The sequence below is a fragment of the Acanthochromis polyacanthus genome, chromosome 12 (assembly GCF_021347895.1).
Source record: "Acanthochromis polyacanthus isolate Apoly-LR-REF ecotype Palm Island chromosome 12, KAUST_Apoly_ChrSc, whole genome shotgun sequence".
NCBI classification, from domain to species: domain Eukaryota; kingdom Metazoa; phylum Chordata; class Actinopteri; family Pomacentridae; genus Acanthochromis; species Acanthochromis polyacanthus.
Genome location: NC_067124.1, coordinates 39,433,337 through 39,457,476, shown reverse-complemented (window position 1 = coordinate 39,457,476; position 24,140 = coordinate 39,433,337). Strand labels below are relative to the sequence as shown.

The 24,140-nt window shown below is 37.5% G+C and overlaps 1 protein-coding gene across 1 annotated transcript; it reads right to left on the bottom strand.

Annotated features, from left to right (window-relative positions):
• Positions 1–1,480: 1,480 nt before the first annotated feature.
• Positions 1,481–23,535, bottom strand: slc2a3b (solute carrier family 2 member 3b). The gene is made up of 12 exons (XM_022201155.2): positions 23,367–23,535; positions 23,042–23,143; positions 22,871–22,943; positions 11,895–11,999; positions 10,925–11,085; positions 9,693–9,933; positions 9,070–9,232; positions 7,916–8,103; positions 6,443–6,547; positions 6,263–6,364; positions 5,986–6,189; positions 1,481–4,585 (listed from the first exon to the last, which is right to left on the bottom strand). The coding sequence occupies exons 3-12, from the start codon at positions 22,892–22,894 to the stop codon at positions 4,325–4,327; spliced, it is 1,554 nt and encodes a 517-aa protein (XP_022056847.1). The 5' UTR covers positions 22,895–22,943; positions 23,042–23,143; positions 23,367–23,535; the 3' UTR covers positions 1,481–4,324.
• Between the last annotated feature and the right edge of the window lie 605 nt (positions 23,536–24,140).

Sequence of the window (24,140 nt, the reverse complement as noted above, 5' to 3'; positions counted from 1 at the left end):
GGAATTATTCATATTTATGTCAAAGAACACTTAAAGAGACAACTTTTCTATAACTATGATGACATTTTATATCTTAAATAACCAACTGAAGCCCTTAGATATAATCCTGATTGCTGTGTACTCTGGAAGCAGAGTTTAATTTATTTATGAGGCTCTAAGTAGGTTTTACTTTACTGCTATTTATAGATTCACTGCTGTTTACGCTGAGCCAGTTTAACACACACTGTGTAAGATATAATGCAATTAAATCCTAATTTTTATGGAAAATAAATTCAAAATTAAAGCTACGAGCGGCGTTGGTTGGATCCTCACGTCCTTACTGGTCACATTATGTCACATAATTCAAAATGGCCGACTTCCTGTTGTGTTTTAGGTATGGGTTTCAATTACATTTTTGTGCGTCTTGACGAGTTACGTATTCTTACCAAATTTCATAGCTGCAGGAGACACGTACTGGTCGTTATTCCTGTTTGAAATTTTCCAGGTGGCGCTATTGAGCCATTTTAGCTGTCTCCTGTCTATCATTTTGCATCTTTTTTCTCATTTTGTGTCTCATTTTCTGTCTTGTTTCATTTGTTTTGTGTCTCATTTTGTTCATTTAATGTCTTTTCATGACAGTTTTGTCTCTTTTTTTGTCATTTGGTGTCTTCTTTTTGTTTTCGCCTCACAGTTTTGTGTCTTTGTCATCTTGTTATGTCTTGTTTTTATTTTTTCTGTCTCACTTTGCTATTTTTTCTTATTTTGTGTTTCACTTTCTCTCTTTGTGTCTCCACATGTTGAAGATATTTGATTATTTATATTTTTAATTTGCGTTTTTTATTCCTATCTCGTCTCCTCGCTGCTCTGTGGAAACACTGCCTGCATTAACCTGAAAACTCTGAATTTTTATTAAATGACTGATGGTCACAGCTGAGCCATTAATGGCTTAATTGATGCAGCAGGGATCACAGAATTTTTTGTTTTTTACAAAATCTGATTTGAGGAAATGATTCATTTTAGGCACATTTTTAAATAAGACACGTAGAATAACCTTATCTTGCTGAAAAAATCATGATTTCAAGGTCAGATTTGGTTCATTTTATAGACAGAAGCATCGTAGATAATTAGTTTAAAACATTGAAAATCCAGTATTTTTTTCAGTTTTTACAGTTTCTGACTGAAATAGGTTTACTGAGGGGTTTTTAAAATATAGCAAACACTGATCAATGAGAGTCATTAGTCACATATTTAATATTTTACAGTCGCTGTTATCAAAGCGTTTCATTTATGTGCTGATATCTTTTACTTTTGTTTTTCTTTAATGAAGCATCTGTTTGTTGGTGTGTTCTGAGTTTAAATAAAGGATTTATGAACAGAAAAACTTCTATTTCTGCTCATGTCAGGTCAAATCTTTCCTGAAAACATAGAAAGCTTCTTTTTAGCTTCTCAAAGCGAGACTGGCTCAGAGAGAATCAGAAAAAAAAAGGAGAAAAGCAGCAACTGGACGTGACTTCTGTTTATTTACAACAACCAAATATACACAAAACAAAAGTGAACATTGTGGAGATGCAGAGCGGCATCAGTGCATCAGACGGAGAATCAGAGGAACCAGAACAGAAGAAGAAACAACCAGAAAGCGTATTTACAGGAAACAACAGAATCCGTCGTTAGAAAGACGTCAAAGTGCAAAAACGAAGCAAAGCTCAGACATTCCCATCAGCCACAAGAACATTCAGACAACATTAATGGAACGTTACACTGCTGATATCATTTCACACCATTAGACACAAGAAGGATGTATTTTCAGCTCAAATAAATACAGATCACTTAGTGTTTTCAGCACCAGAAGCCTCAGATACAGACACTAGTTTAGAGATGTAAAGGAGTTTTACTGGAGATGTCGAAGGAGCTTCAAGTACATGATGGATGGACAGATGTTCTAACAGCTGGAAGCTTCATGCAGCTTCACATTCGGCCTCCTGAGGTTTGAATCCAACTCTAATATTCGCTGTAAACAAACAAAACCTGCAGTGAAATCCTAAAACTGAGGAGGTTAACTTTCTGTGGCGGCGTCAGACTCACACAAAGCCATCGCGGTTCTTTATCAACACAAATAAACAGAGAAACAAACTGCAGCTAATTACTCGGAAATCTCAATTTAGAAAGACTGAATCACTCTGGAATGATTGCAGGGGAGCGCATGTGCAGAGAACATTAAAAATCATTTAGAAAAAAGCTTTTCTCACGTCATTCATTCAGATCTTTGCTCAGAATGTTTTTATCCGTCATCATCGTCTCTGCAGCTGAAATATTTTCCTACAACTGGTTTGTTTTTGCAACAAAATCTTCTTTTTCAGTTTTTTTTTACTATTTCTGCTCATTTTATATCAAAACAAACCGCAATATTTAGTTTTTCTGTGATAAATATGGAAAAAAAACTGCAGCAAATTACTTGAAAATCTAAATTTAGAAAGATTGAATCGCTCTAGAATGACTTCAGGCTGGCACACCTGCAGAGAAAATTAAAAATAATTTAGAAAAACCTTTAAAAAAAAGAATTTAGTTCATTCCGATCTTTGTGGTGCCAATTTAATGGTCAAACCAACAACAGCTGCAGACAGAAAACTTGTTTTTATTAAACATCTTTTCACGCAGTTGGTTTTTTTATGCAACCAAATCTTTCTGTTTCTGCTCATTTTGAAGAACATGCTCAATTTATTGTACGAGTAAAGCTGGATGATGCTGGAGTAAAATGATATTCAGATCGTTTTGTGTGTTGTTTTTGTTGTTTTCTGTCTCGTTTTGTTATTTTGTATCTAGTTTTTGTTGTTTTCTGTCTTTTTTTGTTGTTTTCTGTCTTTTTTTGTTGTTTTGTGCCTTGTTTGGTCGTTTTATGTCTTGGTTTTGTCGTTTACATCATCAAACAGTTTTCCTAAAGAATGTGTAGAGCAAAGCTATGCCCTCTCTTCTATTTTTTATATTTTCATCCATTGTCAGCCTTGATTGAATGTCTCCCTCTACCTCATATTATCAGGATCAGACTCATTCTTTGGACTGTTTTCCATCAGTCAGTTTGTCCTCTTGGTCAGCAGTAACAGCTAGCTAAATATCTAGCTTCTACTGCTGAGAAAAAGATCACATTAGCATGGATTAGCAACCCTGTTACTGTGATTAGAGTAGGGTTAGCAAACAAGAAATAAAACATGGAATAAAAATGCTACCATTGGTGTGGAAGCTGAGCCAATCAATCTAGTGTATATCTAGTTTTTCTGTAATATATGCTGAATAAATACAGGAACTTTTAGCAGATGGCTCGATTAACTCTATTTAGAAAGAACAAATCATTCTGGGATGATTGAAGTGGTTTTATAGGGGAAATAAAAAAAATGTTTTACAAAGCAAAAAAGCCTTTTCAGAGTTTCTCTCATGTTTCTACTCAAAAAACTCTTTAAATAAAGTGAAAAATGATCTCTAAGAAGCCGTAAATCAGAGTAAACAATGTCCTCTTGATGGGAAATAAGAATTGTGACGGTTTTGTTTTAGAACAAAGGAGCAGAAAAGCTGCAGCCGGATGTGTTTGAGTTCACTTTTCTTCTTGAACATAGAAGCTAAAAAGACAAATCGTGTAGAAAGAACACAAACGCTGCAGAAACCCAAACATCCGGAGGTTTCTACAATGTGACAATACTTTAAAAATCGTCTAAATACTGAAATATATTTGTTCTAAGGTTCTAAGTTTAGTGCTTTTTCCTGCTCCTGAGTGTCAGAGATCCTCCATGTTGGTTCTATTGTCTCCATGTTGGCTCTACAGCCTCCATGTTGGTTCTGCAGCCTCAATGTTGGTTCTGCAGCCTCCATGTTGGTTCTGCAGTCTCCATGTTGGCTCTGCAGCCTCCATGTTGGCTCTGCAGCCTCCATGTTGGTTCTGCAGCCTCCATGTTGGCTCTTCTACCTCCATGTTTCCCTCCAGCAGCTCAGAGGGCAGTTATTCAGTCTTTTTGGGTCAAGCTTTGGGCTCCAAAACCGGCTTTTCAGGCCTGACCTCATTCCATGAAAGCCCTAAATCCTGCGACCTTCCAACACTGAGGGGAGCTGAGGAGCTGCGACTGAACATTAAACCCGTTCTGATCCTCTTACGGGGCAGAACCAGGAGCTGGCCTGTCAGCAAACACTGTTTAAAGCAGATTACTGGGAACTCTGTCAATTCTTTAAGCATCTCTAAGTGAGGATCTTTTAAAAAAAGGCTGTTTAACTTTAAAAACGGCTCCTAAGAACATAAATTAATAAAATCTCGTTAGTACACTGAGTCGTGCTTCCAGTGTTCCAGGTGTAGCTCTGAGGTTCTTCACTGTTTCTCTGGAGGCAGATCCACCATGGGGAACCTCTCTGTGGGGGACATGGGCGCCGGTTCTTTGCTGTCCGGTAGAGGAACGGTTACCGATTCCGGCACCGTGGACGGAGACGACTTCCCGGCGCTGGCGGCGAATCCCTGAGCGATGTCGTCGAAGGTCCTGCCTTTGGTCTCAGGAACCCTCAGGTAGGTGAAGATGAAGAAGAGGATGAGGAGGACCATGAAGATGAGGAAGACGTACGGACCGCACAGTTCCTGAGAGGAAGAAGAAGAAGAGATGTTCTTTATCACTTTCTCTTTCACTATTACACTTTACAGCTTCCGTAAACAGTTTAGAGACTTTAGTGTGTCTCCATTTTTTTTAACCTTTTTATCTCTTTTTGAGGCAATTTGTCGTCTTTCTATTGTTTTGCATGTTTAAATTCTCATTTTGTGTCTCAGTTTTCTCATATTATGTATTCTTTGATTATATTTTGTGTCTTTTCATGACAGTTTTCTCTTTTGTCGTCTCATGTCTTGTTTTCTGTCTCACTTGTTTCATTTTGAGTCTCTTTGAGACATTTTGTCTCTTTTCTATCGATGTGCATCTGTATTTTTTCTCATTTTGTGTCTTGTTTTGTTCACTTGGTGTCTTTTAATCACAGTTGTGTCTCTTTGCGGTACTTCTGTGTCTTGTTTTTGTTGTTTTCTGTATCACTTGTGTCGTTTTGAGTCTTTTTAAGGCAGTTATTTCCCCTTTCTATTGTTTTGCACCTTTTTTTCTCATGTTTTGTCTTCTTTGGTTACTTTTGTGTCTTTTTTTGTTCTTTTAGTGTCTTCTAATCACAGTTGTCTCTTTGCAGTAATTTTGTGTCTTGTTTTTTTGTTGCTTTCTGTCTTCCTTGTGTCATTTTGACACATTTTAGGATGGTTTTGTCTCTTTTCCATTGTTTCTCATTTTGTGTCTTATTTTTGTCTCTTTTCGTCTTGTTTCATTTGTTTTGTGTCTTGTTTAGTTCATTTTGTGTCTTTTATGACAGTTTTGTCTCTGTCGTCTTATAATGTCTTGTTTTATGTTGTTTTCTGTCCCACTTGTTTCATTTTTTTTGTCTTTGAGACAGTTTCTTTCTACCGTTTTGCATCTCTTTTTCCTCTTTTTGTGTGTCATTTTTCTCTCTTTTTGTCTCCACATGTTACAGATATCTATCTACTTCCATTTTCTCCTCTCTGCTCTGTGGAAACACTGCCTGTAGTTAACCTGAAAACTCTGAATTTTTCTTACGTGGCTGTTGGTCACAGCTGAGTCATTAATGCCTTAATTATTGCAGCAGGGATCATAGAATTTTTAGTTTTTTACAGAATCTGATTTGAGCAAACGGTTAATTTTGGGCAGATTTTTTAGAAGAGACATGTAAAATAAAATGATCTTGACAAAATATCTGGATTTCAAGGTCAGATTTGGTTAATTTTATCGGTAGACGCTTGCGACTGAGAAGGTTAAAAAATGGAAATCCAATAATTCTTTCAGTTTCTATAGTTTCTGACTGATAAATAGTTTAATTGTGGTGATTTTTAAAATACAGCATGCCCTATAATATCAGTAAACCACAGTCTAAACAACCCCTGAAAGTTGAAAGTTGAATTCCTCCTATAGGGTTAAAACGTGAGATAATTACCTCCAGTTTGGGGAAGCCGAGCCCCACCAGGAAATTGGCGGTCCAGTTGGAGCAGCCGGAGATGGCCATGGCGGCCGGTCGGGGCCCCTGGGAGAAGAGCTCGGCCACGATGAACCAGGGGATCGGACCCGGACCCATCTCGAAGCTGGCGACGAAGCCGAAGACGGCCACAATGGCCAGGTAGCTGAGGGACGGGGTGGCCTTCTGCTCACAGGAACAAAAGAGTCAGAGGAGGGCTTTTATTTTGAAGGAACGGACCAACAGGAAGCCCACTTACCACCAGAGACAGGGAGATGGTCATGACGAGGGCGCAGATCGCCATCCCGGCCAGACCAATCAGGTGCAGCGTCCGACGTCCGGCCCGCTCGACCAGGAAGAGCTGCGATCAGGAGGATAAAACCAGTCAGAAAAATAAAAATAAAACGGGATTAAAACTCCCAAAGAGTCAGAAACTCACAGAGACCACGGTGAACACGGTGTTCACGACGCCAGCACCGATGGTGGCGTAGATGGGCTGAGTGACGCCGGCAGTTTGGAAGATTCCAGTCGAGTAATAAAACACCTGAAAGCAGAAGAAACAGGAGTCAATACTGTCCAGAAATATCATTCAACCGCTTCAACTTAAACCTGCATTCAGGGAGTTATTAGCCTCTAAAGGGAAAATCAATAAGCTCAAGATCAAAACCAGCGATAAGCAAACATCTGCAGGAATCCTGCTTCACTGTCAGGACGATGCATTCATTCTACTGTCACGTGATTTTAAACTCATAAATTCAGTCATTTTGGACAAATTCTGAGTCATTTTTTAAAATATTTCTCTGATTTTGGACACATTTGTAGTCAGTTTTGGGGACTTTTAAGTCAATCTGGACAAACTTCAGATCATTTTAGAGAAACTTTGAGTTATTTCTCAAAATTCTTTACAGATTTTGAGCCATTTTGGACAAATTTTGAGTCATTTTGGACGAGTTAAGAGTCACTTTGTACATCCTGGTTTCCTCTTCTTGTTGCATGTTTGGTGTGAACCTGACCAGAACTACCGCAGTGGATGCATAGCCCTGACAGAGAAGCAAAATGTGTTGAAGACATTTCTAGATGCAGCATGAATGTCTGAGGATGAACCAAAATACTGGCTGACCAGATGAGTCCCAGTCTGCACAAGCTGGAAGAAGAGGAAACCAGAAAATGACTCTTAACTCATTCAAAATGATTCAAAATTTGTCCTAAATGACTGAAAATTTGCGAAGAATTCAAAGAAACGTCTCACAATTGTTCTAAAATAAGTTGAAGCTCGTCCAAAATGACTCCAAAGTGTCCAAAAATGATTCAAAAACTGTCCAAAATTAGAGAAATATTTTCAAAAATGACTTAGAATTTGTCCAAAATGACTGAATTTGTGAGATGATCATTAGAGTGAATGCATCGTCCTGACAGTGTAGCATGGAGGTATTTCATGTCTCTTTATGTTTTGCTGGACTCTCTTTATTTTCACTTTGGTTCATTGAGTTTCTACTTGGGATCTTGAATTTTTAACACCGTCTTTGTAAAGTGTTTATTTAGCCGCTGAGCTTCTCTCTGCTGCTGGTGTGTTCTTTTCCTTCCTGACTCTCCGAGGATTCGTTTCGCTGCACAGCTTGAGGACCAGCTCTGGTTTGTTCCTGCTGCTCATGTGGGTCATGACTGTGGAAGCGGAGTTCAGTCGATGCTGCAGCTTCTGGCCGGAGGCTGCAGCTGCTTCACTCCGGTCAGACGCTGACGAATGTGGGCAGCGGGGTTTACGTGACCTCATTAACCAAATATCTGTTAAACACCAGAGCCGTCTCCTCCGCCGACCCCCGGCGTTTGTTCCGGTCGATCGGCTCGGCTCGTCACAAACGCCGGCATCGTCTCAGTGAATGCTCCTTTACAGGTTCAGACTGATTCTACTCACGGCGTTGATGCCGGACAGCTGCTGGGAGAGCTGCAGGATGATGGCGATGATGATGGGCTGCCGGTAGTTTGGAGACCTGAAGATCTCCAGGACGGTGACCTTCTTCTCCAGGGCCATCTTCATGCCTTCCTCCTTCATCTCCTGGATGTCGTCGCTCACGTCTTCAGAGCCGCGGAGTCGCACCAGAGCTGCAGAGACGAGAAGGAGTTAAAAGGCAAAAAAGCAACAAGAAAAAGGCAAAACATTACAAAAGTTAGACACAAAACGACCAAAAAGGAGACAAGTGACACGAAACAAAACAAAAAAGAGACAAAAAATTGCACAAATGACACAAACGATACACAAAACAACGAATAAAGCAAAACTTAAAATGACAAAAATAAGACAAAAAAACACGAGCGAGACAAAAGGAAAACAATAAAACAAAAAACATAACGACAACAATACACGAAACAAAAAAGCGACAAAAAATTTGACAAAAAGTTACAAAGTGACAAAAACATGGACATAAACGAGACAAAAAATGTGAAAGAAAGAAACAAAATGACAGAAAATTGACAAAAAAAGAAGTGAGACAAAAAGGAAACACAAAACGACAAAAACAAGAAACAAAATGACAAAAATCAAACAAAAACAAGACAAAATATTACAAAAATGAGACACAAAATGACCAAAAAGGAGACAAGCAACACAAAACAAAACAAGAGACAAAAAAATTTGACAAAAAGGTTACAAAGTGACAAAAAAATGGACACAAATGAGACAAAAAATGTCCAACAAAGGAACAAAAAGACACAAAAATTGACAAAAAAAACTCTACAAGCGAGACAAAATGGAAACACAATATGACAAAAACAGGAGACAAACAACAAAAATCAGACAAAAAAGACGAAAAAACAACAAAAACAAGACAAAATGTTACAAAAATGAGACACAAAATGACAAAAGAACAATCGACTATTTCACTTCATGATCCAAACAAGTTGTCACGGTCTAGAAATTATTTTAAATTCATCGTTTTACTAATTTACAATCTGCAGTTAATGTCTTCTCTGGAATTTTTACACTTTGAGGGCCGGATTGGACCCTCTGGAGGACCGCTTTTGGCCCGTGGACCACATGTTTGACACCCCCAGTGTAGAAGAAGAACGGACCTTTCCGGGCCTCCTCCTCCTGGTTGAGGACGATCAGCAGGTATCGAGGACTTTCAGGGCAGAACGGCAGCATGATGCTCTGCAGGATGGCAGGAACGATGGTGAGGGCCAGAAGAAGAGGCCACAGGGAGTCTGAACCCAGCAGGAACTCCAGACCGAAGATCTGAACGCAGAAAACAACAACATTAATATTCAGAATAAACATTCGGATATTCGGGTCCAGCCCTACAAAAATTTTTCCACTTTAATGACTACTTTTTAACCATTATCACTCCTGATCATAATTACCAAACATGAATTCAGTTTCAGGATTTCCCTCCTTTAAAGTTTTAGCGTTGTTGTTTTTGTTTTATCTTTGTTTTGTTGTTGTGATTTTGTATCTGTGAAAGGTGCTATATAAATACATTTTACTCACTTATTCTACTCGTACAACATTTTGTTTACTGTTAAAAGAAATGCAAATAATAAAATATTTTCCATGAAATGACAGCGGCACGACGACTCCTTCTGCACCCCCTGTCAAAAGTTTTAGGACACGTTCTCATTCAAATAAATGAGAACCTGTCCTAAAACTTTTGACAGGGGGTGTATTTCATTCTTTTTTTTGGACGATCTTCTCCTACCTGAGCCACCAGGATGCCGATGACGACGCCCAGCTGGTGCAGCGTCCCGAAGGCCCCTCTGACGGCGGTGGGGGAAATCTCTCCGACGTACATCGGCGTCAGACCGGTGCACAAACCGCAGAAGATGCCGATGACCAGCCGGCCCACGATCACCATCTCAAAGGACTGACTGAGGGTGGAGAGTCCCATCAGACCTCCACCGATCAGAGCCAGGATGTTGGAGAGCAGCATGGACTTCCTCCTGGAGACCAGAGAGAAAACACAGCGTCGGTCTGATTCTTCATTCATTCTGCAACCTACAGCTTAAAAATGACCGTTTCAGCTCAACATTTAGAGCTATTTCCTGTTATTTTACAGATTTTCAAAGATTTGTTCATTTACAAATAAGATAAAGACGCAGAAATATCACAAAAATTACCCCCAACTCTGAATGTCCACATCAAAAATCTGCATTTTTATGAATCAGACTTCATTCTTTAAAATGCTTGACCATAAAAATACACACTTTTACTGTATTTAAATCAACAAAAACATCATTATTTTACACACATTTGCTACTTTTGGAAAGATAAAATCTGCATAATAAGAATTTAAAACATTTTTTTCCTATTTTTGTTAAATTACGAATAATAGTAAATAGTAAAATCATAGAAAAATAAATTATTATTTCCTTGTTAACCATAAATGAAAAAGCAAAAACTGTAAATAATGTCTATATGTATAGTTTTATAAATAGTAAATCATTAAAATTGCATTTTTTTGTGGTTTTAGATCAGCAAAACTATCATTATTTAACAGATATTTGCAGTTATCTGAAAGAAATACTGTGTGTAATAAGGATTTTAAAATTTGACTGTTATTTGGTTAAATAAAAGATAACAACCGCTAAAATCACAGAAAAATGAACTATTATTTTCCTTGTTAACCATAAATAAACAAGAACAAACTGTAAATGTCAACATTATAATTTAAAATAGCAAATCATTCTTTTACAATGTTTGACCAGAAAATTGTCCCGCTTTACTGTATTTAAATTAGCAAAAACATCATTAATTAACAGATATTTGCAATTAAATGTCTGGTTTTGTTCAAACATCAGTCCAGATGTTTTTCTGAAGTGTTGAAACGACTCAACGTTTGAGAATTTTAAAGGAAACGAATCCTTCACTTTCAGTAGAAGTGTTAAATAATGAACTGTTCTTGCTGGTTCTCCTCCAGAACGTCCCACCTACCTGCCAAATGTGTTGACCATGGTCCCCACGGAGAACGATCCGATCATCCCTCCCACGCTGAAGATGGCCACGGCGAAGCTCCACACCATGGTGGTGGTTCCAGGACTGAACGGTTCCCCGTAGCGGTCCATGGAGACGTTCTGGAAGAACTTACGCAGCTTCTGGAGAGCCAGAACAAAGAAGAAAAGGTCAGGAACCACCTGAGATCTGGAGCTGGAGGTACTACTACTACTACTACTACACCTGTACACTACCGAATCTACTCTATGATTCGTTGCAGTTTCTCTTTCCTCCACATGGGGGCAGTGCAGCTTCTCTGATGAGTTTAAAAGAAGAAGAACTGCTGGTTCAGGTCAGAATATTACAGAATAAACACAAAACGTGTCTTTAACTGTGTTAATGATGAACTGATTCATCATTAACACAGTTAAAGACACGTTTTGACTAACTTTTAACTAATATAGAGCAACTTTTTCTAATATAGGGCAACTTTAGCTAATATAGAGCAACTTTAAACTCCTTTAGAGCAACTTCAACTAATGTAGAGGAACTTCAACTAATTTTAAATCTACTTTAACTCATTTTAGAGCAACTTTAGCTAATATAGAGTAACTTTAATTAATATAGAGCAACTTTAAACTCCTTTAGAGCAACTTCAACTAATGTAGAGCAACTTTAATTAATATAGAGCAACTTTAAACTCTTTTAGAGCAACTTCTACTAATGTAGAGCAACTTTAGATCATATAGAGCAACTTTAACTAATTTTAAAGCTACTTTAACTCATTTTAGAGCAACTTTAGCAAATATATAGAGCAACTTTAACTATTATAGAGCACCTCCACTCTTGAACCAAACATCACAGATGATATCTTCACCAGAAACTTGTAAACTTGATCATTCCTTGTGTTTTCATGGTTTGTGGCTGATAAATGGGGTCGTTCTGGGTGGTATTTCCTTCACACACACACCTGCTCAGGTGCATTGATGACTCCGGTGTTGTATCCGAACTGCAGCGATCCGATGACGGCCGTGGAGACGCAGAAGAGAAGGTAGAGCGTCACCTTCTTCTTGGGCTGTTGGGGACAGAGACAGGAGTTTAGTGGTCGGGTACAGCCGGTTCCTGCCTCCACAAGGCTCCCGTTGTTGCTGCCACTCTGATCATTAAAACACAATGAGCCTTGTTTTGTGCTGCTGCCGTGGAGCCGAAGCGTTACGACACAACCACACGGGGGTATTTCACATAAGGAGCTAAAGGGAAGCAGTCAGAATCCCGTTGTTTACTCCCGCTGCTCTCAGAATTAAAGCGCTCTGGGCTCACCTGACGTTAATCCCTCTGCAGAATGCAGAGGTGTTAAACTCATTTTAGTTCAGAGCCACATTCAGCCCAGTTTGATCTAAAGAGAGCAGTAAAAGCACGGCATAATAACCTATAAATAACCACAAGTTTTCCCTTTGTTTTAGTGCAAAAAAAGTCCACTCTGACAATGTTCACATTTAAGGAATTATTTTTCACAAAACACCATGAACGATTTGAAATTTCTGAAGAAAAAAAGTGAAATTTCAACAACATTCATCCTCAGTTTATCATTTCCACATTACAACTTCCAGATCACAGAGTGTCTACAAACGAACACAACACTTAATCATCTGGAACTGAACCACACAGGATTTACTTTATGATCAAAACAACTAAAAAAGACAAAAAATACCAAAAAAACCCCAAAACAAGACAAAATATTACAAAAATGAGACACAAAATGACAAAAAATTATGCAAATGACACGGAACAAAACAAAAAAGAGGCAAAAAGTTATAAAGTGACAAAAAATGAACAAAAGACTAAAAAGAGACAAAAAACAACAAATCGATACACAAAACAACAAATAAAGCAAAACACAAACTGACAAAAATGGATGGATGGATGGATGATGGATGGATGGATGGATGGATGATGGATGGATGATGGATGGATAAATGGATGGATGATGGATGGATGGATGGATGATGGATGGATGGATGGATGGATGATGGATGGATGGATGATGGATGGATAAATGGATGGATGATGGATGGATAAATGGATGGATGATGGATGGATGGATGGATGATGGATGGATGGATGGATGGATGATGGATGGATGGATGATGGATGGATAAATGGATGGATGATGGATGGATGGATGGATGATGGATGGATGGATGATGGATGGATAAATGGATGGATGATGGATGGATGGATGGATGATGGATGGATGGATGATGGATGGATAAATGGATGGATGATGGATGGATGGATGGATGGATGGATAAATGGATGGATGATGGATGGATGGATGGATGGATGGATAAATGGATGGATGATGGATGGATGGATGATGGATGGATGATACATGCACACACGCAAACAGGCACACACATTCATACACACACTGCACTTTATCTACTAAACATTGCACTAACTGATGGTTCACTGCACATATATTTATGTTGTAGGTTTGTATATATTAGTGCGTCTCTTTATACTTATATTGTCTTTATGAAAGTGTTTTTATTTTGTCTTATGGCTGAAACCGGGACCAGGGTGTAGTTTTGTATTGTTTCATGTGCAAATGTGGAATGATATAACAATAAAGAACCTTTGACCTTTGAATACGATAGTATAAAGGAGTAGTACTACACATATTATAGTATAAAGGAGTAGTACTACACATATTATAGTACACAGGAGTAGTACTACACATATTATAGTATAAAGGAGTAGTACTACACATATTATAGTATAAAGGAGTAGTACTACACATATTATAGTACACAGGAGTAGTACTACACATATTATAGTATAAAGGAGCAGTACTACACATATTATAGTACACAGGAGTAGTACTACACATATTATAGTATAAAGGAGTAGTACTACACATATTATAGTATAAAGGAGTAGTACTACACATATTATAGTACACAGGAGTAGTACTACACATATTATAGTATAAAGGAGTAGTACTACACATATTATAGTATAAAGGAGCAGTACTACACATATTATAGTACACAGGAGTAGTACTACACATATTATAGTATAAAGGAGTAGTACTACACATATTATAGTATAAAGGAGTAGTACTACACATATTATAGTATAAAGGAGTAGTACTACACATATTATAGTATAAAGGAGTAGTACTACACATATTATAGTATAAAGGAGTAGTACTACACATATTATAGTATAAAGGAGCAGTACTACACATATTATAGTATAAAGGAGCAGTACTACACATATTATAGTATAAAGGAGTAGTACTACACATATTATAGTATAAAGGAGCAGTACTACACATATTATAGTATAAAGGAGTAGTACTACACATATTATAGTATAAAGGAGTAGTACTACACATATTATAGTATAAAGGAGTAGTACTACACATATTATAGTATAAAGGAGTAGTACTACACATATTATAGTACACAGGAGTAGTACTACACATATTATAGTATAAAGGAGTAGTACTACACATATTATAGTATAAAGGAGCAGTACTACACATATTATAGTACACAGGAGTAGTACTACACATATTATAGTATAAAGGAGTAGTACTACACATATTATAGTACAAAGGAGTAGTACTACACATATTATAGTATAAAGGAGTAGTACTACACATATTATAGTATAAAGGAGTAGTACTACACATATTATAGTATAAAGGAGTAGTACTACACATATTATAGTACACAGGAGTAGTACTACACATATTATAGTATAAAGGAGTAGTACTACACATATTATAGTATAAAGGAGTAGTACTACACATATTATAGTACACAGGAGTAGTACTACACATATTATAGTATAAAGGAGCAGTACTACACATATTATAGTACACAGGAGTAGTACTACACATATTATAGTATAAAGGAGTAGTACTACACATATTATAGTATAAAGGAGTAGTACTACACATATTATAGTACACAGGAGTAGTACTACACATATTATAGTATAAAGGAGTAGTACTACACATATTATAGTATAAAGGAGTAGTACTACACATATTATAGTATAAAGGAGCAGTACTACACATATTATAGTATAAAGGAGTAGTACTACACATATTATAGTATAAAGGAGTAGTACTACACATATTATAGTATAAAGGAGTAGTACTACACATATTATAGTATAAAGGAGTAGTACTACACATATTATAGTACACAGGAGTAGTACTACACATATTATAGTATAAAGGAGTAGTACTACACATATTATAGTATAAAGGAGCAGTACTACACATATTATAGTACACAGGAGTAGTACTACACATATTATAGTATAAAGGAGTAGTACTACACATATTATAGTACAAAGGAGTAGTACTACACATATTATAGTATAAAGGAGTAGTACTACACATATTATAGTATAAAGGAGTAGTACTACACATATTATAGTATAAAGGAGTAGTACTACACATATTATAGTATAAAGGAGTAGTACTACACATATTATAGTATAAAGGAGCAGTACTACACATATTATAGTATAAAGGAGTAGTACTACACATATTATAGTATAAAGGAGTAGTACTACACATATTATAGTACACAGGAGTAGTACTACACATATTATAGTACACAGGAGTAGTACTACACATATTATAGTACACAGGAGTAGTACTACACATATTATAGTATAAAGGAGCAGTACTACACATATTATAGTACACAGGAGTAGTACTACACATATTATAGTATAAAGGAGTAGTACTACACATATTATAGTACACAGGAGTAGTACTACACATATTATAGTATAAAGGAGTAGTACTACACATATTATAGTATAAAGGAGTAGTACTACACATATTATAGTACACAGGAGTAGTACTACACATATTATAGTACACAGGAGTAGTACTACACATATTATAGTATAAAGGAGTAGTACTACACATATTATAGTACACAGGAGTAGTACTACACATATTATAGTATAAAGGAGCAGTACTACACATATTATAGTACACAGGAGTAGTACTACACATATTATAGTATAAAGGAGTAGTACTACACATATTATAGTACACAGGAGTAGTACTACACATATTATAGTATAAAGGAGTAGTACTACACATATTATAGTACACAGGAGTAGTACTACACATATTATAGTACACAGGAGTAGTACTACACATATTATAGTACACAGGAGTAGTACTACACATATTATAGTATAAAGGAGTAGTACTACACATATTATAGTATAAAGGAGTAGTACTACACATATTATAGTATAAAGGAGTAGTACTACACATATTATAGTACACAGGAGTAGTACTACACATATTATAGTATAAAGGAGCAGTACTACACATATTATAGTACACAGGAGTAGTACTACACATATTATAGTATAAAGGAGTAGTACTACACATATTATAGTATAAAGGAGTAGTACTACACATATTATAGTATAAAGGAGTAGTACTACACATATTATAGTACACAGGAGTAGTACTACACATATTATAGTATAAAGGAGTAGTACTACACATATTATAGTATAAAGGAGCAGTACTACACATATTATAGTACACAGGAGTAGTACTACACATATTATAGTATAAAGGAGTAGTACTACACATATTATAGTACAAAGGAGTAGTACTACACATATTATAGTATAAAGGAGTAGTACTACACATATTATAGTATAAAGGAGTAGTACTACACATATTATAGTACACAGGAGTAGTACTACACATATTATAGTACACAGGAGTAGTACTACACATATTATAGTACACAGGAGTAGTACTACACATATTATAGTATAAAGGAGCAGTACTACACATATTATAGTACACAGGAGTAGTACTACACATATTATAGTATAAAGGAGTAGTACTACACATATTATAGTACACAGGAGTAGTACTACACATATTATAGTATAAAGGAGTAGTACTACACATATTATAATACACAGGAGTAGTACTACACATATTATAGTACACAGGAGTAGTACTACACATATTATAGTACACAGGAGTAGTACTACACATATTATAGTATAAAGGAGTAGTACTACACATATTATAGTATAAAGGAGTAGTACTACACATATTATAGTATAAAGGAGTAGTACTACACATATTATAGTACACAGGAGTAGTACTACACATATTATAGTATAAAGGAGTAGTACTACACATATTATAGTACACAGGAGTAGTACTACACATATTATAGTATAAAGGAGCAGTACTACACATATTATAGTACACAGGAGTAGTACTACACATATTATAGTATAAAGGAGTAGTACTACACATATTATAGTACACAGGAGTAGTACTACACATATTATAGTACACAGGAGTAGTACTACACATATTATAGTATAAAGGAGCAGTACTACACATATTATAGTATAAAGGAGTAGTACTACACATATTATAGTATAAAGGAGTAGTACTACACATATTATAGTATAAAGGAGTAGTACTACAAATATTATAGTACACAGGAGTAGTACTACACATATTATAGTATAAAGGAGTAGTACTACACATATTATAGTATAAAGGAGTAGTACTACAAATATTATAGTACACAGGAGTAGTACTACACATATTATAGTACACAGGAGTAGTACTACACATATTATAGTATAAAGGAGCAGTACTACACATATTATAGTACACAGGAGTAGTACTACACATATTATAGTATAAAGGAGTAGTACTACACATATTATAGTATAAAGGAGTAGTACTACACATATTATAGTATAAAGGAGTAGTACTACACATATTATAGTATAAAGGAGTAGTACTACACATATTATAGTACACAGGAGTAGTACTGCTAACTAAAAAGTAACTATCTTAAATGTAAACTTGTTCCACTGTTGCTCCAGCAGAACGTAGAGCTTCATAATACTCATAGAACATCATCTTCTGTCTAGTTCCAGGTTCTCTTATATATTTATGTATTATTACATGATCGACTGCAGTTATTACATTTTCAGCAGATTTTTTAATGCTGGACCTTTAATAACCAACCAATAACTTCTGACATTACTGGTTGCTGCTCGTTCTGTTTTAGTTCGTCATGTTTCTGTCTGATTAAACCATCAGCTCTGACTGTTCTAAAGTATTCTCTCTTATCATTTTTTCAGAAACTTCTCACTTCCTCCTCCGCTCTGTTTCATTCTGAGCTGAGTGCTGCTTTCAGATAACTCGGTGATCAGCTGACAGGAGGAAAACGATGCACATTTCGGAGAGGAACGCCGGGTTCTGGTGACTTTATGAGACGGGAGGAGGAAAGAACGGACGGCTAGTTCTGCTCCTTCGTGGTGATAAATCGGTCCGGGGTTAATGAGCGAACAACGAAGCGAACAACAAATGAATTATCCCATCAAAGCGGTGAAACAGCAGCAGCAGAATTTAAAAACTGCTGGATTAAAGTGGATTTCCTCTCATTAATGAGGACGTTTAAATCGGTTCTTACAGGTTTAAAGGAGACGTCCGTTCTGGAGTCAAAGTGAAACTCTGACGGGGTTTTCCTCGTCTGGCCGCACTGAACACGTTTTTTTTGTGTTGGCACGAATTACAGTTGATCTAAATGAAGTAATGTTCAAAAATAAGGACATTTATTAGTTAACCTTTAAACTTTCTCATTTACATTTTCAAAGATTTGTTATTGCGAGGCCATTAACGCGATAATTTATGATATTGTAGCGTTCCTCTCAGTGATGCTACGAGACGTTTCCCAACTTTTCATGGGCTTTATTAACAGCTTAACACAAGCTACTGTAGGCCGTAGCCAACGCCAGCGACACAACAACAGGGTCTAACCTCAGTTCTCGTCCTGTCTTTTTCCGCCAAAAACAAACTCTCCCACACACGCGAGAATATAGCCAGAACATGGCCACAATAACGATAATCTCACCCTTTTCCAGCCGGTGCCTTCACTGACCTCACGTAACTCCATAACTCCTCAACTGTCTTTAACTTAACACATTTCTAACCTGAAATTCAGTCCGTTACAATATTTTTGGATTTATTACATTTAAAATGGCCAAACTGATGACAGTATTTGCAGGTTTTTACGTTTTTATCGAACGTTACAAGAAACACAACCTGCAGCTCCACAAAGAGACGTGAATTTATGGAACAAATCCACAGAAGAGGTGATTAAAAAGACAAACAGTGCAAACATAAAGCTAAAACTTTAAGCTGACACCCCTCCATCGTGCTGCTTCATCTTAACCAGGCGTGAACTAACCGTGACGTCACCCGTTGGTTTCAACGCCGAGAAAATGAAGCCCGGATTTTGCTACTTCCTGGTTGCCGTTTTGGATTTTTTGGAGCCAGTGACGTAAAAAGCGTCATCAAACAGACTGGACCGGAGAGCAACTCGGGGCAGGATTGGCTGAGGACTCTCTTATCCCGCCCACATTTTACCGCAGAGGCTTCTGTTGCTGTCAATCAAGTATAGCCACGCCCCCTGGCTCCGCCAACTTTAATGATTTATTTAAAATTCAGTATTGATTTATTTTAAGATCGGCCACCTGATCTCTCATTTTGACCATGAAAACTAACGGGAAAAAAATCCTCAGCTGCAGAAAATCAGTCTATCAAATTTTATTTTTTCCGGTGATGAATTGGGGTCTATGGCGAAAACGCTTTTTGGAGCCAACCCTATCGGACGGCGTGATATTGCAAGTTTTTGACACTTCCGGGTTGGCTTCAATTCTGGAGCCAGATGCTACGTCCACTATATATACAGTCTATGATCTTAACCTGTGGTGCATCTGGTCGATCAGCTGAGCAGAGCGGATGCGTTTAGGCGTGAGGTTGTGAAACAGAAATTTTAATCTCCAGGATCTGCTGCTGTTGACTCAGGTTGAGGATAGATGTGGCTCTAACTGGAGGGAGTGTCCGGCTGAGTAAGAATGAATCCTGCAGCGTGACTCGGTGTTGCACCGACACGCTGAAGCTGCACAGACACGCTCTTATTGTGCAGCATCCTCACAGCCTCAGGCTTCACTCTGTTTATGCTGCATCGTGTAGGTTAACGACTGATTCCTCAACAGGACACATTTCACAGCCGACAGCGGATCGGGCTCATGGTTGCACAACTCAGAGAGATGCATGAGGATATACAGACGTATGTGGAAATAATCAAACTCTGAATGTTTAGTGAATGTTTTTAGAATTGAGCATGCAGCTGTGATCGACTATCAACTGCTTTTCTTAAACTTCTACATGAAATTAGTATTGAAAAGGTTTAAAATACCCAAAAATGACTTGAAACGTGTCATCTTTTAACTGTTCTCTGTGTCTCAGATTATGTCAAAACCTAAAGAAACCTGCAACCAGCGACATTGTACTCTTACATGAGGCTGTTTGAATGCATTAATCTGTCTGCAGCGTGTCCTAACGAGTTAAACTCTTTAAAAAATGAACTGAAACGTGTTCAAAATGTCTCACATGAGTACTAAATGAGTTATAAACGACCCAAAATGACTGAATGACTGAATGAATGTGTCCAAAATGAGCTGAAAACTGTCCAAATTGCCTTAAAATGTGTCCATCTGTGCAGCTTTGCTCGACACACGCCTGTCTTTTCTTAACCTTCTACATTCATGTCATCTTTTAACTGTTCTCTGTGTCTCAGATTATGTCAAAACCTGAAGAAAACTGCAACCGGTGACGTTTTATTCTCATATGAGTTTGTTTAAATGCATTAATCTGCCTGCAAGCTTTCCTAAATGGTCTGACATGTGTCTAAAGCGAGTTATAAACGACCCAGAATGACCTGATGTTTGGCCTAAGTGAGCATAAAACAGCTTAAGATGACCTAAAATTTGTATTTAGTGAGTTTAAAATGCCCAAATTGGCTTTCAACTTGTCCAGATCACTCTAAAAGTGTCCAAAATGACTGAAAATACGTCCATTCATGCAGCTTTGCTCAACTGACACCTGTCATTTCTTAAACTTCCACATTCATGTCCTGTTGCAACTGTTCTCTTAGTTTCAGACAAAGTCAAAATCTGATGAAATCTGAAGATGAAGCAACTGCAAGAGATGTTTTAATCTCATATGAGACTGTTTAAATACATTAATCTGCCTGCAAGTTAAACCAAAATGACTTGAAACTTCTCCTGAATGAGTTCAAAACAGCTTCAGATCATATAAAAGTTGTGTCAGATGAGTTTAAATACACCTAAAGTGACTTGAAGTTTGTCCAAAACACTCTAAAAATGTCTGACAGACACCTGTCTTTTCTTAAACCTCTTCATTCATGTCCTGTTGCAACTGTTCTCTACGAAGTCAAAACCTGATGTAACCTGAAGATGAAGCAACTCCAGGAGATGTTTTATTCTTACCCAAGGCTGCTTAAATACATTAATCTGCTCACAGTGTGTCCTAAATGAGTTAAACTTTATCAGAAATGACTTGAAACTTGTCCAGAATTAGCTTAAAACTCATCAAATAGGATTGAAACTTGTCCAAAATACTCTAAAAGTGTCCAAAATGTGTCCATCCATGCAGCTTTGCTTGACTGTCAACTGCTTTTCTTAACCTTCTACGTTCATATCATCTTCTAACTGTTCTCTGTGTCTCAGTCTATGTCAAAATATAAAGAAACCTGCAACCGGTGATGTTTTATTCTCATGTGAGGCTGTTTAGATGCATTAATCTGCCTGCATCGTGTCCTACATGAGTTCAACTCTGTCAAACATGACTTGAAATTTGTCCAAAAGACACAAATTTGTCCAAAATAAGTTATAAACAACTCAAAATTACTTGAAATTTGTCTAAAGTGACTAAAAATGTGCAAAAAAGTTGTCCAAATTAGTTAAAACAGCTCAAAATGACATAAAACCTGTATTAAATGAGTTCAAAATGCCCAAAATGACTTCAAATTTGTCCAAAATTAGCTAAAAACTGTCCAAAATGATAAACCGGTGACACTTTATTCTCAAGAGGCTGTTTAGATGCATGAGTCTGCCTGCAGCGTGTCCTAGATGAGTTAAACTCTGTCAAAAATAACTAGAAACTTGTCCAAAGGGTCTCACATGAGTCCTAAATGAGTTATAAACTGTCCAAAATGGCTTGAAACTTGTTCAGAATGGCTGTAAATGTGTCTATTGTTTGACAGACACCTGCCTTTTCTTAAACCTCTTCATTCATGTCCTGTTCCAACTGTTCTCCTCGTTTCAGACGAAGTCAAAACATGATGTAACATAAAGACGAGGCCACTGCAGGAGATGTTTTATTCTTACGCAAGGCTGTTGAAATGCATTAATCTGCCTTCAGCGTGTCCGAAATGAGTTAAACTCTGTCAAAAATGACTTGAAACTTGTCCAGAAGATCTCATGTGAGTCTTAAATGAGTTAAAAACTGCTCAACATGACACAACACTTGCATTAAATGAGTTTAAAATGCCCCCAATGACACCTGTCTGTTCTCAAACTGTCTTGCAGCTACTCCTCTCATTTCAGACGATTTCCAAACCTACAGAAACACGAAGATGAAGCAACTGCAGACGTTTTTCTCAACCCAAACCACAGAGAAGTTCAGTTCGGAGGCGGCAGACGAGTTCAGCCGATTGTAAAACGTTGAATGTTGCAGCTCGCTCTGCTGTTTCCGCCCTCTAACATGTCAGTTCTCCTGATCTCGCCCTCATCCCACCTCTCTGCTCCAGGAACAGAGTCAAGTCTAAACCTGCCGGTCCCACTCCACCGCCTGAGTCATGTCCTGAACTGTTCCTTCATCCTCAGTGGAAAAATACAGGAACCTGCAGCAGGTGAGCTTCTGTCAGAGAGAAGCTCCTCTGGAACAGAACTGTTTGAAGAGTGAAACTGGTTCTGAGAGGAGGAAACGAGTGGAAGGAGAACCAGAGGAGCAGAGGAAGTGCTTACCTTGTCGTCCTCCAGCTGCTGCATCCTGCTCAGGAGATACCAGAAGAACAAGAAGAAGCTCTGAATCTTTAACCTGAAAACAAGCAGGAAGCACGTTATTAATAAACGTCCAGAGCACTGAGGGGTTATTAAGGTGTGAAAAGATCCTCAGTGATGGTTTGAAGCTCACACCTGTGAAGCTGTGAAGGTCTGATCTGTCTGAAGCTCCTTCAGCTCTGAGTCCAGTCGACGCCCAGACAGACAGTAAAGCAGCAACTCCTCCTCCTGTCGCTGCTCCAATTATGAAATTATAACAGAAAAGTGACGTAACTTCATCTGATCTAATTAAATTACAGCCGCTTTGCTTCTTTTCGTGAATGCAGAGAACAGAAGGCTGATAAAAGCTCAGTGCGCAGCAGCAGGTGCACGTTTGGAGAGCTTTTACGCAGCAAATCCGGAACTCTGCCGCTCACAGACACGTTTCTATCGAAGCTGTCAAATTAGAAATAAAAGTTACCTTAATGTGGAGTCGGTTCAGCCTCGGTGCGTCCAGCTAACGGTCTGATCCGGATCTGAGATCAGCGGCGCGTTAATAAAGAGAACAGGACGCGTTGAGCTGCACGTTCGCTGTTAGTCACTGAAGCATCTCCGTGCGTAAAAGTTTCCCACCCAGCCGACGTACTTCGGTTCCACTCGTGTCTCTACGTGATGTCAGCTTCCGACTCGGCAGTTAAGGGAAAAGTTAAGGGAGACTTAACTTAAAGCAGTTTAAACTACATAAAGTTTTGCTTTAAGGACTGTTTTAGAGCTGGGTCTGGTCTAATGTGGTGCCTAAACCTAAAAAGAGAAGTAAAATCTTTAGAATTAAAGCCTCACAGATGTGAAAGTTAGGATTAAAAGTTCCCATATGTCTTAAATGCTTTCACATCATTAATGTGGCTCAGGTTATTTTCACGAATAGAAAATGCAAAAAAAAAAAAAAAAAAAATCTGTCTAAAATAAGTTAAAATGGGCAGAATTAGTTACTGTCCAAAATGTTTTGAAATGTGCCCAAAACAATTCAGTTCTGTTCAAAATCACTTTATGTTTAAAAATAACTTAGAACTTGTGCACAATGAGTTACAAATTGTCCAAAAGTCTTGAAATGTGCCAAATATAAGTTACAACTGTTCAAAATGACTTTAAACGTGTCCTAAATTAGTCAATAGCAGAACAAAATATCTAAAAAGCCTCCCAAAATGAGTGACAATCTTTCTAAAATACCTTAAAACTTGAGCGGAATTAGGTAAAA